Below are 19,109 nucleotides of genomic sequence, written 5' to 3' on the forward strand. Positions count from 1 at the left end.
ACACAACACTAGTTTAGACACAAATTAGCACTAAAGCCACATGGTAACAAAAAATTTCTGTATTACTGAAGGGTAGGTACAGGGACCATCAGAACAGTTAAGCAAAATTTCACATCTAGTTCTTTTAGTGTTTTAGTGTATACATAATTCTATTGTGTATAAAAAGTAAAAAATAAAATAAAATCCGGAAGGCTTAAGGCTACTGTTTCATTTACATTTCCTAGTGTAGAAGGCAAGAAGTCCAGTCCCATCATGTCCTTCCCCCTGGCTCATTCCACCCTTGCACTGCCCTCTCTCCTCATGGCAGCATAAACATTTTTGCAACTGGGGCAGAGAACTAGACCAAGCAATTGATCCAGGGTTAAAATTAATTCAGAAAAATATTGACCACAGGAGCTGGTTTTAACTTGGATCAATTTCCAGTATCTGTTCAGTAAAGAAATGCCATTGCAAGCACAGAAAAAGGGCTAAGTAGGCAGGGAGAGGCAGAATCAGTTCCTTTTAAACAACAGGGTCAGCTGAAAGTGTGGGTGAAAATGAAGTGTTAGTGTCTGTATTCATCATCATGGAAAACAGACTTAATTTTTTAAGTTATATAATTATTACTTTCAAATCTACACAGTAATAGTTAATATTAAATAGCAATTTAACATTATGATACACTGCTATCCAAGGTAAAGTAGAGTAACATTTAAAGTAATATGGCTTTTTCCTGCTAGGTACCTGTACCTAGTAGGAATGAAATTACAGTGCCATAAAACCAAAACTAATTTTAACTGCTGCACAAAATCGCAGCAAACTTCTCTGCCATTTTCTTGCATTATTGTCAGCTAAGTGAATTGCACTAGGTTCTCTTACAAGTATTTTTTTTACTCTAGTGATATGGTGTAGCAAGTTTTAGCTCTCCACTATAAGCTGTGTATATATATATATATGTTATTTCTTGCATATTCAACAAAACCATTAATAACTTTACCAAATTATAAGTAATTCTAATTTTTTAAGTTTAAATTAAGTTGCTGTTTAAAATATGTATATAAACACAGAGAACCAAAAAAATTATGAACAAGTCTCCTCTGTAAAGTGTAATTTTAGAGCATTATTTTAAAAACAGACATGCAAAATTCAGACAGCATCTTACTGTGAATTATCTTCATTATTTATTCTTTTCAGTTCTCTTATGTGAAGATTCCTAACTCTTTCCAAACGTTCAAGTTCTGCTTGTATTTCAGCTTCCTCCTGCAAATGGAAAGAAGGAAATATAAAAGCTCATTTACTCCCCATTTGAAAAGGGTATTTTTACCCCTGCATCAATACTAGTGGTGATGAAGGAACATTACATCACAAAACCCTGCTGAACTAGAAGAAAGCATTGCTTTTCTCTTAAAGCTAGAAAAATTCAGAAAGATAAGGCAAAAGCCTGTTTCAAGGAACCTTTCTGTTCATGAACCCACAGGTAATGAGATGTTCACAGTTTTGTTCTGCACTGTAGGGATGCTATCTGAAATAAGAGGCAGCTGGGTTTTGTACCTCAGCCAAGGAGATAAATTATCTGGGAAGCGGTCTGAAATTGATGTCCAAAAAAGAAAAAATTGAGATATGTGCAGTTACTGATTTTGTACAAACCAACATATCAAGAAAAGACATTTAAAATATTTTGAGGTTGAAGTTCAAATCAAGGAAAGGAAGAAAAGAGTACATCATTACAGCAGAAATCTTCTTAAGGTGCTGCTACAAGACAGGAAAACCAACCTAATTTAAAAAGATTTTCCCATTTGTATCTTATTAAAATAACAAATGCAGAATGTATGTTGCCTAAGATTTAAGTGCAATTTCAAAAGAAGCATATCAGGTAGGAGGCACATTCCTTAACTAATTTCAGCACTTAATTTTATCTCATCTTTATGCTACGTATCAGAGAACAACAAAATAATTTTTTATTCAGATTCTCTAAAAAAGAATTCATGATGCCTAATTTGTGGAAATCTATGTATCTATACTCAAACTGAAAAATATACTTCATACACTGTAGTTATTATAGATTTCAGAGTCAGTGCCTCTAGAACTTGAAAGTCTGAAGAAAGGGGAGACAAAATTCATTCGTATCAGAAAGCTCGTAATTATGGAATTATTTTATCTGAAAAGGAAAAAAAAAGGCCTGGCATCTGATACATATTTTTTTAGTAGCAGTGCCCCTCATCATCTCTTGTGATTTTGGCACAGTCTCTTGCACAGCCACATGGTAAATCAAACCAGAATACTGATCAATCTTCTCCTTAAAAGAAAAAAAAAAGGGAGAAAAAAAATAGAAAAAAGACACTACCATCACAAAAAAATACATATTTTCTCTTTGAAAGAAGCTAGATCAGTTCTCTAACAGAATTTATTCTGTGACTGTACAACTTGGTGGTGCTGGTAAAAGCAACAGGGTAACAAGTCATAGCACTAGGGGATGGAGGCAGAAGTCAGCAGGGTAGAGAGAAAATGGCATAAAGCTAGTATTTTCAAACATTGTATATCATAAATTCATACTCTGAAACAACAACTGCATTTGATAATTTAAACCACACATTAAATGACCACATATCCAATGAGTTGAGGAGTCCAAACTAGATGATTTCAGTGGATATCCTGAAACCCTCCCCACAAACCATGGAAAAAACTCTCATCCAAAAACAAGACATGAGATGAACCTTCATTCAGAAAATGAAATTAAATTCCTAATAATTTAAAAGCTGGACTAAGTAGTTCTAATCTGCTAGCAGATCTGGGTGGACCATTTGTTCTTCCTAAAATATGATGTCAAGAATTAGGGTTTTTTTCCTGTTTATACAACGTTATACTCTTTTTTTTTTATTTAGATGGTTCCCTGCAGTTCTGTGTTAAATATCCTGAAATGACAGGCAGTTCCTCATAACCCTTCATAAAGAATTCTAGTCCTTCTCCCCACAACAACGGCCACACACTTATACACACACAATTGTCTATGTTCTTCCCAAAGGCTGACAAAAAAAAAAAAAATCCATCAGTTATGCCTCTTTTGGACTTTTTTGTTCATATATTATGCAATTCAGTGGTTCTCAAAATGTGGTTCATAGGCCAATGTTAGTCCAAAGAGAACTGGCTGGTTGCATTGTTTCCAGCTGTTATTTAGGACACTCAGGCTGTGAATACCTTTAAGCAAGAATGAACCAGCTTAGCTGCCTCAGGTCACTGCTATATAAAAGGAAGTGAGAAAACAAGAGCCTCTCTCCAGGACCAAAGCCACTAGCTGGAAAAGAATTTCCTGGGTAGCAGAAGGAAAAGAAAACTGGTGGTGGCAGCATGTACAGGGCACCAAAAATAAGAGCACCAGGAAAGCATCTGGAGAATGAAAAGGAAGAGGAGCAGAGAGCAAAACAGCATATGCTGAGGGAAGGAAGGAAAAAACGTAACTAGCAAAGAAGCACCAGGAAAGAAATGCAGCCACATAAAAAGAAGGTAATAAAATTGTTTTCCTTAGTTAATGACAAAATCTGTATCACACATAAGAATTAAGATGCAAGAATGTATTTTTATTATTATTTTCAGATATACTAAAACATAATTTGCTAAGAAGTAAAATAGTTTCCTCTCTGGCATTCAGTCAAGGAATTTTCTTCTTATGCAAAGTACTCCAGAACTGATGTTCAAGGTGAAACTGAAATTCCAGAATTAAACAACTATGTAACAGCTTCCTTCATCTACCATTTCAAATTTCCATTAGACTTCAAAAAAGTTAAAGCATGGGAAAAAACCTACAGAATTTCATGTGAAGCTGGTACTATTTCTAAAGCATTAACAATGACGAACTATGAGGGCAGTCTACTTCACTAGTGCCAACAAGTTACATGCAGATTCTCTACTGCAGATTCAAGTATTTTCTTGTCATATTCTTTAAAAACAGTAACAACATTCTCACAGGGCCCAGTTCAGTTTACTAGAGTAGGATTTATAGGAGGTGTCTGGTACATTTGATGAGAACAGGCCCAAAACAGACTCTTGCAACATTTCAAGGGGAAAAACACTATGACCTGTCTTGACTGAACAACTCAAGTACTACACAGCACACATAGGTACTTTTCTTTCACTCTTGTTGAGGTATTTCTGTCTGCTTCAACTGTCATTCCTCTTTACAAATTAATCCTCAAAGGCTTTGCTTGAATGAGCAATAGTTTGTTCATATCATAATTATCTCACTACACAGATTTATTAGAATGATGGGCTTCAAGAAAAGTTTTTTTCAAAAGTCAAATACTGGAGTAAAATATCTGACTGCAAAAATAATTTAAGATACAGAGAAAAGATTTTCTGTAAAAGTAGGAAAATTATATTCTCTTGTGATAGGTAATATGCTAACTGACAACAACTGAAGTGGATATTGCAAATGATGAAAACATTACATTCATTCAAAAATACAATGCTTTGTAAATTGAATGTTTTTAAAAGTCAAAAAAACTAACACAAAATCTCCATATATCAAACTTTGCTGACTCCTCTTCCTTAGTTCTGAAACAAGAGCTCAGGAAGTAGGAAGGGAGAAGCAGTATTGGTGGTGTCATCACTGTTACCACTGCTTTAAGGATTTAAGGAATCAGTACAGTGTTACACTGGATGGACTCACTACTACTCTCCTCTCAGTTTTTATGGCAAGTTGCACAAACAAAAAGAAAAAGAAAACTAAAACCACTATTAGGCATAAAGCTGTACAGCAATTGTAGTATTAGAGTTTCTGATCAGACAGCTCTCAACAAGCCCTCTCCTTATTCTGGTAGTACTGGTTTTTGTGGTTTTAGTCATGATCAAAAAAACCCATACCTTTTTGAGATGTCCTAATCGAAGTTTGAAAATTTCTTCCTGTTCATGATACTCAGCTAGAGTCAAACTGAAAAACAAAACAATCATGTAATTAAAGCTTTTATATGGTGGCAAACAAAACAATAGCATTCTTACTTAAATACTATAGTATATACAGTATCTTATATTATTTAGTACCACAATACTAGAAGTACATTTTTTAATCATCTGAACATCTTGGTTTGTAATTTCAGGGCCAAAACATACTTACAGAATACCTCTCTGTCTGGCATTCTGGAATATTAATTGCCTCTCCCACTGGATCTGTTCTCTCAGATAGCCTGTAAGACTACCTAGGTGCATCCTGAATAATATCAGTGGTCCCTCACTGTCCATAGACTCGCTAGGACATGAAGTCAGTTATCGTGCAGAGGATCTAAACTGTTCATAAAGATTAGTAACTAAGAAGGCCGCGAACTGACTGCAGGCAGGATCCATCGGATGAACGAAAAAGACACAGAAGACAAACGACCAAAGAAAAGAAACCAAAGAGACTTAAGTTCCAGATTAGAAACCATCCACACATGAGAAAGAAAAACAGGGGATGGGGAAGGAGAAAGAGGTATGGCCTCCTTGAAAGGGTTCACACAAATCTCTACAAACCAATTAAAATTAAACTTTTTATTGTTTTGCCTATATTTAATATTTTTTGCATGATACAAAGCTAAAAGTAATAGTATAATATATTCTCACAAAGTCCATATTTCGGTGAGTTCAATTACCAACTGGAAAGATAATTACCCAAGGTGTTTAGAAGGCTAGAAATGCTGTTCATATTGCAAGTCTAAGGACTAGAATGTCTTAAGAATCACCAGTAGTTTCCCCAGAGGTAAGCAAATGCTAACTTCAATAAAATTCACAGAAATCTAAAAGACTATAAGACTTCTTCCTCCCTTTTAAACTTCAAGTTCACCATAGTTTTCAGAATTCTAACTCCTGTATTTACTGGGTCTCAAAAGTTGTTAATAAAGGAGTGCATCTTTTTAGAATAAATACTGGTGGTCTTGAAGCTTTCACAGAGACCTTCCCATTCCTGATATTATAAATACTGAATTTTGCTGCCCATATTCTGATTTGACCAGGATAGAAGACTGATTCAACCAAATATCAGTAAAATTCTGGGTTCTTTTTTGACCACAGTATCTATATTTTCAAGAAACTAGAAACATCTTCACAAGACTGCATTTATTTCATCAACCTTCTGGGTCTGTAATGTATAGAAAAAACTCAGATCAGGTGACAAAAGCACCCATCATCACATCCTGTCAGAATCCAAGAAAGAAGCCATACTTTCTTTTACAAAGCATCATACAAAGTTACCCTGCTTTTTTTTTTTTTCCTACTGGGAATCAAAGCAGTCTTGTATTCCAGTTAATAGACATTCCCAAACACTCTGAAGGCAATAATGTGAGGAAATTTGCCTCTCCAAGAAAGGCAAAAGGTCTCTTAGTACCAGATTTTGGTACCTATAATTTATGTTCTTTTTATAGCAAATTAAACTAAATGTGAAATGGAGTGTCTCAACAGCTAGGAAAGCTGGCAATGCATTTTCTGTGTAGTCCAAGCAACAGCAAGAAACCTAAGAAAGAAATGCTCTAATTCCTGTTTTAATACACCTGCTAGAACTATCCAAGAGAGCAACAAGCCCATGCTAGACAACTTACAGCAACATCTCTGACACCTTTTCAATACTTCTGTTAAAACAGCAAACTACTCTAACACGGATTAAGTTCTCAGTTAAGAAAGACAAAGGATCAATGTCAACGTGTACAAAGCTGAATACTGTTCTTTCCAGATTATTGTCAGCAGTATAAATTACAGGTTTGTGCATTTCCAGAAACACAGTTTGTCTTTCTCAGGAAAAAGTGTATGCATTTAGGTGACTTAGCAAAGCTGAGCCACAGGTAAAACACACTGAAAAGGTAAAGTTTATTGCACAACTTACCAGAATTTTCAATGAGCACTGAGAGTCCTAAGACCATAGATCTCCTTAAAAACTAATGCAACATAGAAAATAACGTTCCTATTTATAAAAGCTCAGATATTCACACAGTTATGATAAAGTGCCTAGACAGCTCTAGTAAGTATTGCTTTTCAAAAAATTCTGAAACAGCCCTCTTGAGCACAAAGTTAGAGGTCATACTGAAAACATTAAGACTCAAAGTCACCCTTTCCATGTTTCTATGCTATATCTCAATAAATGACTGTTTTCCATTTTTCTATTTCCTTACAAATCTAACTCTATTAGAGGCACAGCATGATTCACAGCAATCTGCAACTGTCATTACTGACCACCACATTTTGGAGGAAGGCATATAAAAACACTGAACTGTACACAGACATAGTCACTTTTGATTTTGTTCATTTAGTTATGAAAAACAAAACTTTATTCCCTCATATTCAGAAACATTTACTGTTTTTCTAGGTTTATTATTATTTTTATCTATAAAGATACTGTAGTTTATATTAAAATAGCACACAACAAATAGTAGTAAAGCAATGAAAGTGTGTATGCTGTGTTTTCTGGCTAGAGGCTACCAGCCCACTGCACAGTCTGAAAACATCCTAGCAACCAAGAGACTGCTTCCCATCAGTCCACCACTTTCTACCTGCATCCACTCACCACACCTTTTGCAGGATGGTGGCATGCTGGGGACACGTTCTGAAAACAGAATCAAAGAAACATGGAATGGTCTAGTTTGGAAGGGATCCTCTAGTTCCAACCGCCATGTCATGGGCAGTGATGCCACCTACTAGCTCAAGTTGCTCAGGCCCCATCCAAGTCACCTACAAAACACCATCATTTCCCTCAGAAGGTGTTGCTCCTCCGTCACCTGAGACACACAGGTCTCATCAGATAAGGAGGGAGAAAGGTTGAGGAGCACAGGGGAGGGATGTCAACCAGAAACAGTTGCTGCTGCTGCTGCCATCTTAAGTTGGACAGTCAGGCCTGAGGCTAATCTGAGGAGCACTGGGGAAGGGCAGCTGGGAAGAGGTAGCATGGATTAATGTGGCAACAATCTGGTCCTGACCATGTATCTTTTTTGCTCGAAATTACTGTGCAATTGTATTTTAATTGTCTGCAGCCAAATAAACTCTAAAACACATGCAATGAATTCCTGAAATCCCCAAAAACGCACTGGACATACTCTGTGTATGTAGTATAATTTTCCTGTGATGTGTAGGGCCATGATGTGCCACTTTTCCTTGTTGCTGGAAGAAAGTGAACCACTTTCCTGGTCTGAAAGGCTTGATTATCACCAATTCAAACTTTTTTTTTTTTCAAATTAGCAAAGGTTTTGACACAATATGCATGGGCAGACATAAGTAGTCTTCTTTTCACTTTTTCCTCACAAGTTCAGACAAAACCTTCTTCTATGGCCAATCAATCCTGGTACATTTACAAGCATCTCTTCTCCTAGTTGGAATATCATCCTGGATACACGGGCACAGCAGAATGCAGCCATGCTCCCAAACAGTCATATACACATCCAATACAAGTTTTTTGCCTCAATTTCTGAAGCTCTTTTTTTCTGGTCCAACCTTATTCTCGCTCTAGTTCCCCAAGTTTCTACAAGGATGAACAAATACTGACCAAGTCAAAACCTTTCACGATGTCTTTTCACCCATTGTTTCCATGTTTGCCTTAGAAAGAAACTGCCCCAGGAAAGGAGCTGTCTTTACTTGTCCAGTAAAGCCCAGACACATTGTTGGCACTTCAGCCTGAAAAAGTTTCTGAAAATATTTTTATTTGTTCTATACAGAACAGAATGCTCCCTCTAAATGATGCATTTGTTCAGCTACAGTAACAAACTCTGCCAGCTCTCTCTGTTCTCCTATTCCGAATTGCATGCAGGGACAAGGATGCATGCAGGCTACCACTGAGGAACTGGGAAGCATTGGAAGAGGTGACTGGGAAGTGAATACAACTGAAACAGCTGAAGCTGCAGAGGAAGGACTAGCATTATAATCTCACAGACTCATCTCTCATGTCTCCAAAGAATTTGGAATAGTTTTCAAACAAGATTTTTTCCATGGCTAAGGAGGCAACCTCTATTTCAAATAAATGTTTTTTCTTTAAATAAATTTCAATTTATTCTTTTCATATAAGACTAATAAAATTACTTTGTTCAGTAGAAAACTCTCAAAATTGAAACTACTTTTTAGTTTTGGCTTAGGTCACAAAAGGTGAAAAAATTATGGAAAACCAGAACAGTGTTTAGACTCATCTGTTGCATGTTACTTAAAACACCAACCCACACTCACAAGATACTGGCAAGATGGCCACTTTTATACCAGTAACTTGGCTTTTACACGTGCATCAGAGACTACAGTATATTCAGCTAAACTAAAATGATTCCCTTATTAGGAATGCCTCAGGCAACACCTCCAGTCTGTTTCAAAATAGTTGACACCTGTTTTCAGAAAAAGCTTCAATACTGCTGATTGTTACAAAGCCATAAATCATTTTGTCAATACCAGAAGCTGGAGACATTTTCTAAAGCAAACACTGCAGTGGTAATGACACCTGTTGGTAACAACCTCTAGTAAGTTGTTTGTATGTTTAAAATAGACCTGTCTGATCACTTGTATATATGTTGTACTGATTTAATACTAGTTTAGTTCATTAATCTCAAGCAGCTCTGCATTTCCTCATGTTTCATATAAACAGAACCTTTTCCATTTGGCTATACTAATTAAGATCATTATGAAGTAATGATAAGCACAATGTGATAAGCACAACGTAACAGGAGAGAATCACATACAGCAGATGACAAATCTACTCTAAAATGGAAGTGCACAATTAATGTTTTGCCAAGATACTCAAAACATTTAATTCTGTACTGAGAAGCAGAGAGGAGTCAACACATAATATTAGTATACAAAGTTATAACAAATCCCAAATTCAAATATTAAAAAACCCTTTCAAGGAAAGGCCTAAGAGTATAATGTAGCTACATGATTCTGTGATCCCAAGATGTATTACAGATCTTCTCAAAGGTCTGAAACAAAATTTATAAGCTTATCATACAGGCAAGTAAATCTGATATCTGGATTATATAATGATCAAATTAGGATACTTAAAAGGTGCAACGGTTTGATTTAATAACTGCTTACACTTATGCTAGTATTGGATACAAAAGGGCAATTTTGATTGTTCTCTTGGCAATTCCATAACCAGCATGCATTTTCATGTGCCACTTAACATGCAACAGGTTAAGCCAAATGAAATGAAAATTTGAAGTATCCTTAGCAAATTGGAAACGATTTAACACTGTGTAACACCACAAAATATTCTGAAGTTTATTATCAGGAATTCATCTTGTCCTAAACATCTCCTCTGTATTTTTTCCCAAATTCATATTTTATCACCTCTCAAAGCAGCAATAAGATTATGGGAATTTAACTGGTCAAAAGCTGGCAAATAAAGAGTTCTGTAATTTGCCAGGTATTTCCCATTACTTAAATGTTACTTCTAATAACAGAAGGGATTACATTCAAACTAACATGACAGTAATATTTACCGTACTATTCAGAAGTATTAATTATGGTCTAAGAAGAAACACAGGCATTAAGCACTACTAAAGAATCACACTGAGCAATGGTCCTTCAGCTCTCTGCCAAAACACAGGACTAACACTAACCAAGACTTGCTTACATTGCCAGCCTTACTACTGCATTTTCATATATTTGTCACAGCAAAACAACTTCACAATGTGAAATTTAAGAATGATGCATTATGCAAAACACATGCAGCTGTGTTCAACCCGATGGTCCAAACGTATCTATTCTGCAAATCTAACCAGAATAATTTATAGACCCCCCACCCTTGGACATATGAATTACTACCTCCACAAGTAAAGGTGACAGGTGACCACACGTGGCTTACTTCTGCAAAGTAACACAGATTAATTTGTTAGTCTTTTTAATCCTAGTTACTTACTTTTTAAAAATAAACTAGGAACAGATACACTATCAGCTGCAGCCTCTTAGCATCAAGGCAATAACAAGTATCTCCAAGCAGCAACTTCATAAAATATTAAAATTAAATGTCAAGAACACATTTCTGTGTCTTGAATTATACTACTCCTGCCCGCAGGAAAAAAATATCCCTTGAAAGTTCTCTAATAGCTCTCAATTTTTATGTTTCAATGACAAAACATTTCAACACTGTCAATATGTGAAATGGGATCAGTAACTTCTGACAGCTGGTCTCAGGATCTAGCATTCAGAAGGTGTTTTTTCCATATGTTTTTAGACACATCTTCAAATACTAAAGGCCAAAAAAAGCTTTTCTTGTCAACTAAATACTATTACATGGAAAAAACCGATCTCTAACTGAGGGAGAAGCTCTTAAACCAACATGGAAAAGTTCAAAAGGTATCAGTGACATTATAAGAGAAGGAAGCCAGGATAAGGACACTTCTACATCAGGAAAACATAAGGAACGTTGCATAAACACAGAATGGTCCTTTCTCTGATGACTTTACCAAAAATAAATTGTGCAATTGTACAACAACTTCATAGACAGTGGTGCAAATTTCCCTAACATCAGCAAGTCCTCAGTGAGAATATAGCTGCTGAATATACTGAGTGTCTTTTTATGCTGTTATTTGAATAGAACGCACACAGACAATATCTGAGAATTTATGTAAAAGACTGATTGAAATGTTAAACTTACAGCTGTGGTAAATTGGGTCTAACAAAGGGATCGTTTTCTGCCCCATTCACAGCTTTATTTTTCCTCTGCTTGGGTTCAGAATTGGCAGATGGTGCCTGAGAATTATTTGTAGTTGGAGGCTTTCGCTTGGCCAGGAGCTTTCTTTGCCTTTCAATGTCTTCCCTTTGTTGATTCACCCATTCTTGCTGCCTGTAAACCCGAAAAAAAGCTTTATTAAAGTTTGATCCATTTGCATTTTTTAAAGAACTATCTTTTTAACTGGTAAGGCATTTAGAAATTTTAGAAAACTTACTGTATGTGTGAAAATGTTTCCTAGGAAAAAGAACACCAGTGTTCTTCATGAGGTGGAAACATTTTGCTAAAGTTATGGTACAATTTACTTTTAAATATGTGGTGGTTTGTTTTGGGTTGTTTTGTTGTGTTTTTGAAAGTGCTACACATCACTTCTGCACTAGTAATAGAAAAAAAAATATATCTGAGCTAGTAGATACCTTCTTTTATACCATCCAAAAAACCCATAACAGAATCAATAGAGATTACATCTGATTTTTATAGCCCAAATACTGAATTTGATCTGTTGCCAAATAAGTTATCAGTTTGGTTGTATGACAATTACAGCTTTTATGCAAAACTCACCTACAGTCTCTCTTTTTAACATTGTTTTATAAAAACAATGCCCTAAGCAATCACGTAATGCTAAGACTACATGCTGCCCTTTAAAAACTAAAATCTTGGTGAATTACCTTTTAAACACCTCTCTCTATATCTATCTATACCTCCAAAGATTGAATCAAATTCATTACCAAATAACACCTTTTGAAGTACTGTGTAATTATTTTACCACCATCTCCAACTGCCGCCCAGAGCCCTTTCCCTTGGTTCTATCTCTGCTGAAATACCTGCTGCAGCACCTCTTTTCCAGGTGGTTGCTCTCTCCCATCCACTTGCACTAAACCCTATCTGAGGCTGCCAGATTTGTCACTCCTCCTTCGTGGCACTGAGGAGCAGCAGGATGCCTCAAAAAACTGCTACTGTGATGATGCAGCACATGTAAGTGACCAATGAGAACTTCCCAGACCTCATCCGCCCCGATGACCACCAGTGATACATGGTTAGCTTCCTGAAAAATCACTCATTAGCTTTATAGCTCTTTCTATGAGGTGAGATGAATAATTACATGCTACTTATTTACTACATTCACGTTTTTCTAAGGATAGTTAAAACTAAGTGAAACCAAACTGTCTTTCAAAGACACTCAGCCTTAGTATTCCCTCAGCTGACTAATGGAGTTCTGTACTGTATTCTCAGTCTTCAAAAGGCAAAGCAAAACACAACATATGAAAAGCTGCTCCAATCCTAGAACATTAGTAATAACAAAATCCACTAGAGGGAACTAACAATTAGTGAGAATTTTAAGAACATAGCATTGACTAACTTCACAAGATTTTGAAATGCAAAGCCATCTGTCCACTGTTCAGTAAATGAAGCACCATGACGAACTGTTGTAAAATGCCCCAGGCGTAATCTGTCTTGCATGCTCTTCTCTCTGCTTGCCAGCTTCTCCTGTGTGCTCTAAGAAAACAACAACAACAACAAATTCATATTTAGTAACACTAAAGTGTTCATAAAGTCAATAAAACACTCAGGTTTTTTTTCCTCCAACAGCCTTCTAAAGCAGGGATAAAAAGAGAGTAAATGAAAATATCTTGTAGTATTTTACTCCATTTACTTCAATTTCTACAGAACTCGAACTCTGCAGTTGTCAGAATCAGAACTAAGGACGATTTATGCACCAAAAAAAAATAAATCTGAGTTTGGCTCAGTTTTCCTATAAAGTTCACTGCTCTCCATAATTAACAGTTTATTTGTAAATACAGCAAAACTGATAGAGCATCACCATTATAGAGGCATATAATTAAGATTCTGTCTGTACAGGTCTATTATAAAAAATGAGCCAACTTAGATATCAGAAGGAGTGCACCTACTAAGCCTAGAAACTTCCTTGACAGAGCATCTATGTTACTACTTGTGCCAAAGTGACTTGGGTCAGGGACTTCTATGTGGGAATGCACTGTAGGTAGGCTTAACTGCAATCAGATATTCACTTGCAGTAAGAAAAGCAGATGCCCTTCTCAGAATCAGTCACTGATACCACAGGAATCCTTGGGATGTGACAAACAATTGAATCTGCCTAGTCTCCTTCAGCAGAGGAAGAAAAAGCACTGTGAAAACTTGATGAAAGGAAACTCCTTTAATTGTTACAAATGTTTGCTTTATAAGAAATTTCTATGGCCCAAAATCACACACACACACAAAAAAAGTCAGAAGTTGACAGAAAGAAGGATCTTTGTGCAAACAGACTCCTAGAATGAGGAAGTGGCCTGCATGGCCTTTCACAACAAATGGCTCTTGTGATATTCTCAGTCTGAAGGTACCCACCTACTATCATGCTGAACAGATCTGATACATCTTTTCCTTGCATTCCCCTCACGATGGAACTTAAAAGAACTGCAGTAATTTACTTGTGACATGCTAGTGAGGAAACTCTCCCTAATCTTCCAACAGCTCAGTTTGTGTCCTTGTATCTGACTGCAGCATCCAGCAGCCAGCATTAGAGACCTGGCTGTTTATCTTAAAACTTTTTTGTATCCTAATTTGTAATAAGCTGATTTTCTATTCACTTCTTCTTAATGTTTCTCTTTTTTTTTAATAAGATTATTTTAAAGAAGAGGGAGAGAAACAAGGTATCCTTGTCTTCTAAGAAACTGCTGCTAGTTGAAATATAATTGGCATTAAATTTTAAATAAGTATTTCTTTCATAGTAGTATGAAGGTGAACAGTCACTTTCATTTCCTTGTTTCCATTAATTCTGAGCTAACATGGCATTTTACATCATAAATTATCTCAGCCACTTAAGTGTCTCACAAAGAGATTTTAATAGTCTCCTCTCCACAACAGATTAAGTTTAGAAATTCTTTAATCCACTGTGATCTTACAGTTTGTCCATGAAACTACATCACATACTAAATTCTTATCTTTTATGCTTTTCTATAGCTGAATTACTTATGATGGGAAAATCCTTAAATTAAAAAGGGCACATGATCTGAAAAAGGCTCAGTATTTTACTTTTCCTATTCAGGTTTATAAACACAGTGCCAGATAGAGATCCATGGATAGTTTCATTCTCAAGAGACTAATGTGAAAAAGCTGAAGGGAAAATGAAGGAATCATAATGGAGTTCTAGAGCAATCTCCCAGTTTTTATCAAAAAGATTTTAAAAGCAGCGAGCTTACCTTTTCAATTAGAAGCTTCTTGCTCATTGAAATACATTTGTTCAACCTTTCTTTATATTTTTCAAGTAGCTTTTGTTGTTCATCTATTTGTCTTCTAAGATCACAGTTAGCCTAACAGATACATACAAAATATGAAAAGATATACTGAAACACTATTTTTTTAATCAGCTTTCACAGAAAATAAAGGTATTTACCTTCACATGACTAAAGTAAGGAACATGCATAAACATCTATCTACAAAAATTTCATTTCACAGATCTATCCCAATCTGTAGAAGGATGCTTTGCTTCCTTTTTTATTTCCTGTACACTGTCCTGCATTCTGTATTACAAAGCATTCAGCATACAAATAATACATAAAAGCTCTGAACCTATCTCTTTTCCAGCTCTTCAGTGATAAACTGTAAGTTTAATTTTAGCTCCAGATTCTTTATATCTGATTGCTGAAGTCATGTGAAATCCTAACATTTTTAATTTAAAAGGAAACAAAAACTTCACAATGATAAAAGTTTCAATCATCTGAGTGGGAAGTTTAACAAATTCCCTATGTTCCAATTATATTTAACTTATTACCTTAAAATCCCACAGCAGTATTATTATTTTGATTAAAAGAAAATTTTAAGAAGTGTTTAGGGTTGTCTATCCCATACTGTTGAACATGTGTTCAAACAGTCTACATGTACCATTTCATAATATATGATTGCATGGGTTAATATTTGTATGCATTCTACGTATGTATGTACACATATAAACACTAAGTACAGCCTGTAAATGCAGGTTTGTTTTGTATTTCATATTTCTATGGAAATATGAAACCTCTCCAACACTTCTTTCAAGAGCACAAGCATTAAGATTTTTTTCCCCAAAAAGCTTAGAGCACAGTATAGCATAGTTTTCTTATAAAAAGTAGTTATTTATTGCCTGTAATAATTTGCATCACAATCATTTCCATTCTGAAACTGCCAACAGTTGTTCCATTGGTAACTGCTATTCTCAATTAGAACAACCAAAAAACACCTGTTAGGTGAAATTATAGTATGAACTCAAGGAATTAATCAACTGCTTGCTAACTGCATCAGCTTTCTTTGTACCTTCAGGAAGTCTATAAACATATTTACTCATTAACAAGTCATAGCAGAGCAGAAAAAACACCTTATACATTTCATTATACGGACTTCTCAGATTTAAGAAAAAATTTTACAGAAATAAAAAACTTGTTATACCTTTTAATTTAGGTAACCCTAAAGTAATTAAAAAAAATTTAAAATATTTGCCTCATATTCACTATCTGTTGTTCTGCACAAATAACCTTTACCCCATGTCTAACACTTACCCTGAGTAAGTCATCTATACGACCTTCTTTCTTTTCCAAGTCTTGATTTTTATTACTTTCTAGTGCAGCTAATTTCAGCATTGTGAGATCAGTCTAAAAAGAACATTTTCAAATATTTATCCTTTCCTTTAACAACTACAGCATTATTTTTCTCGTGTTTGTTAGGCAGAGAAATAAACATTCAACAAGACCAGCACATCTTATTTTTATGCATTTTGGAAGTGTCATGGAAGGTTCTTATTCAAAACCGCTTTCCCTCTTCGTGAGGGCAACTGTGAACAGTTGGGACAAACCACTAACAGTATCAAAAGATTTAATTAATTGAGAAGTTATTGTTCATTAAAAAAGCATCTAAAACAGGGCAAGAGCATAAACATCAACTAATTACTTTAAATTCTCTATATTGGGTCAACAGGTAAAGTAACCTTGTTCTGACTAACATGTGAAAGATAGAACAGATCACAACAGAAATGGCAGAGAGGATAAAACAGCTGCTTTCAGTTTTTGAAAGTCATGTCAGAACTCTGTCTTGATCATTTTGATTACCACCTCATTTTTCTTCTTCAATGTCAGATTTTAAATGCAATATGACAATGGCAGCTGTCAATTCAAATAGCGCCTGAAAGAGCAGCCTCTACTTCTAAGATCACACAACAGCTAAAATCTACCAAATGACACGGTCATTTAAGTACATATGAAGTGCAATGCTGGAAGCCAAGTAAGCACAGAATACAAAACAAATCAGAGAGATTTAAATTATGAGTTGCTGAACTTATTAGGAAAATGCTTCGGCAATTGTAAAAAGCAAAGCTTTTGAAAGCTTTTAAGAGTTTAGAAGTTAAAAGACAATGAAATAAACATAACTACCTTTTTTTTGTTTCTGTGGTCTGAAGTGATATAAGATAGCTCTCAAAAAGTTACCTGAGTAATTTTAATAGATAACTGCTTTGGTTGTGTGATAGGGTGGTCCCCGAAAGCTAATGAAGTAGGAGAAGGACTATTCTGTCGAACCTGAAAGGCACAAAAATGAAATATTTTAGATACAACTGTAATATTTAATTATGAACATAGCCTTGTTACAACTCGTGGCAGAAAAAATCCGGAAGAACAGAGAAACAAGGTATCTGTATTACACAAGCTACTACTTGCAGCACTGCATTGAGAGCTATTGCTATGCTGATATGTATCACTTGCAGTTCAGAAAGGATGCAATATATTCACTGAGAAAATTAGGACTGTCACTTTTGGGAAACAGACTGAAAGATTTAAGACAATACAAGACTGACATAAGGTGATGTCAGTCTTACACAGACTTATTTTTCTGATTCTGAGCTTTCACAACTCATGAATAATGTGAGTTATTTTCAGAGTGGTTATTTCCCGTGGGAGAACCAGAAAGGGGAAGCTAGTGTAGATCAGAACACAAATCCTGTTAATGAACATAGTTTGTGTGAATGAGATTTTTTTCAAGCCAAATTCCACAATCTGTATTACACTCCATACTGTTGGCAAGAACAAGAGGATGCCTGAAGTTGAAAGTACATGGAATAAAAGCTGAGGTTTACCATCAGAGAAAACAAATCTTTTCTGCAACTGGCAAAATTTGTTTGGCCATTTAGAATAACACGTGGGTACGCTGAGCACTGAAATTGTGCTTATGAGAAGGGAAAAAAATGAGTTAGCATGACCAACAAAGAGAATTTTAAAGGTAAATTAAGTATTCAATTATTTTTTAAAAATTATGATTTATCAAAAACTGAGATTTTAAAGTCCCAAGTTAGGGGTTCAATTTCCTCACAAGTAAGAAAAAACCTCCTCTTTTTTGTGTGAGACTTATGAATAGATGTCATTATAATATTTAACATTTATTCAACATTTTACATAATTACTTTGTATTTTAAAAAGATGTTTAATAAAAACAAAGTCTCAGTGTTAACAGAAAAATTTAGTTTTAATACTTAGTTTGATCCTTTTTTCTTTTTAATGTTTAAAGAATGAATGTTTTCCAAGGACTCCTTCCTTTGAAAACTCTTCCCTTGAATATAGACTATTTTCAATTATCCTGTTTTTAGACTATAAAATTATGTCCAGAAGTTACGAAGTTCACAAACTTACAGAAGAAGGAGCGGAATGTGAATTCTGAGGAGATCGGATTGCAGGAGGTACACCTCGCACTGGACTAGAGCCGTTTCCACCTTGGTACTGTAGAGTAGATATGGCCCTCCAATTAGTCAATCTTATCAAAATACATTATACATCTACTGAATGATACAGTTCATCTGTACACAGAATCTGTAAATCAGATTGTATTACTTTTATTAGTGTAGCCTTTAGCCATTTAAAGAAAAGCGTGAAATAAACTGGTTTTCATATTTTAGTTCAGGCTGCACCGAGATGACTGTGTCTCTACTTCAAGGTTTAATACTCAAGAAGTTTATATAAAGAAAAAAAGTGTAATCTCTCAAGAGACCTGTTCATTACAAACAAAATTCTGTAGCATCCAGAACAAGCTAAAAATAAATTTTAAAACCAAAGTAAATTTTACAAATACACAAAATCCTTACCTCGAAATAATCACTAATCTTGTGACCACGTCCCCCAATATTCTTTCCTGCAACAAATACATTAGAATGGTTAAATAAACTACTTATAGAGGTGCCTTACATTTTTACATATAAAGTAATTATAGCAAAATCTTACCACTTGTTAATTGGTTTTCTCTGATGTGGTAATATGTGATGTCCCTATGTAGGTAACTAAAGGATTGGCCACAACAAAGGGATTTGCATATTCCATTCATTGAGAAATCAGATATTAAGTCACACTTCAATTCCTAAACCACCTTAGTGTAGACTTAGCAGTAACTCTAGACCTCCTCCAGATAACAGGAAACTCATCTCTTATCCTACAGATCAAACCTTTAGCTC

At 35.2% G+C, this 19,109-nt stretch overlaps 1 protein-coding gene across 3 annotated transcripts in view; it reads right to left on the minus strand.

Moving 5' to 3' along the window:
- The window catches only part of TLK1 (tousled like kinase 1), a 68,838-nt gene that overhangs the window by 12,176 nt on the left and 37,553 nt on the right, over positions 1-19,109 (minus strand). For all 3 annotated transcript variants that reach the window (XM_051787399.1, XM_051787397.1, XM_051787398.1), the window contains exons 5-13: positions 18,747-18,793; positions 18,298-18,384; positions 17,104-17,193; positions 16,183-16,275; positions 14,851-14,961; positions 12,993-13,129; positions 11,558-11,746; positions 4,837-4,903; positions 1,142-1,239 (exon numbers count right to left, since the gene is read on the minus strand). In XM_051787399.1, the coding sequence (XP_051643359.1) occupies positions 1,142-1,239; positions 4,837-4,903; positions 11,558-11,746; positions 12,993-13,129; positions 14,851-14,961; positions 16,183-16,275; positions 17,104-17,193; positions 18,298-18,384; positions 18,747-18,793 (919 nt within the window). The remainder of the gene's footprint in view (positions 1-1,141; positions 1,240-4,836; positions 4,904-11,557; positions 11,747-12,992; positions 13,130-14,850; positions 14,962-16,182; positions 16,276-17,103; positions 17,194-18,297; positions 18,385-18,746; positions 18,794-19,109) is intronic.

This window comes from Manacus candei, unplaced genomic scaffold, assembly GCF_025592945.1.
Source record: "Manacus candei isolate 608988 ecotype Guabito, Panama unplaced genomic scaffold, ASM2559294v1 h1tg000023l, whole genome shotgun sequence".
Lineage (NCBI taxonomy): Eukaryota > Metazoa > Chordata > Aves > Passeriformes > Pipridae > Manacus > Manacus candei.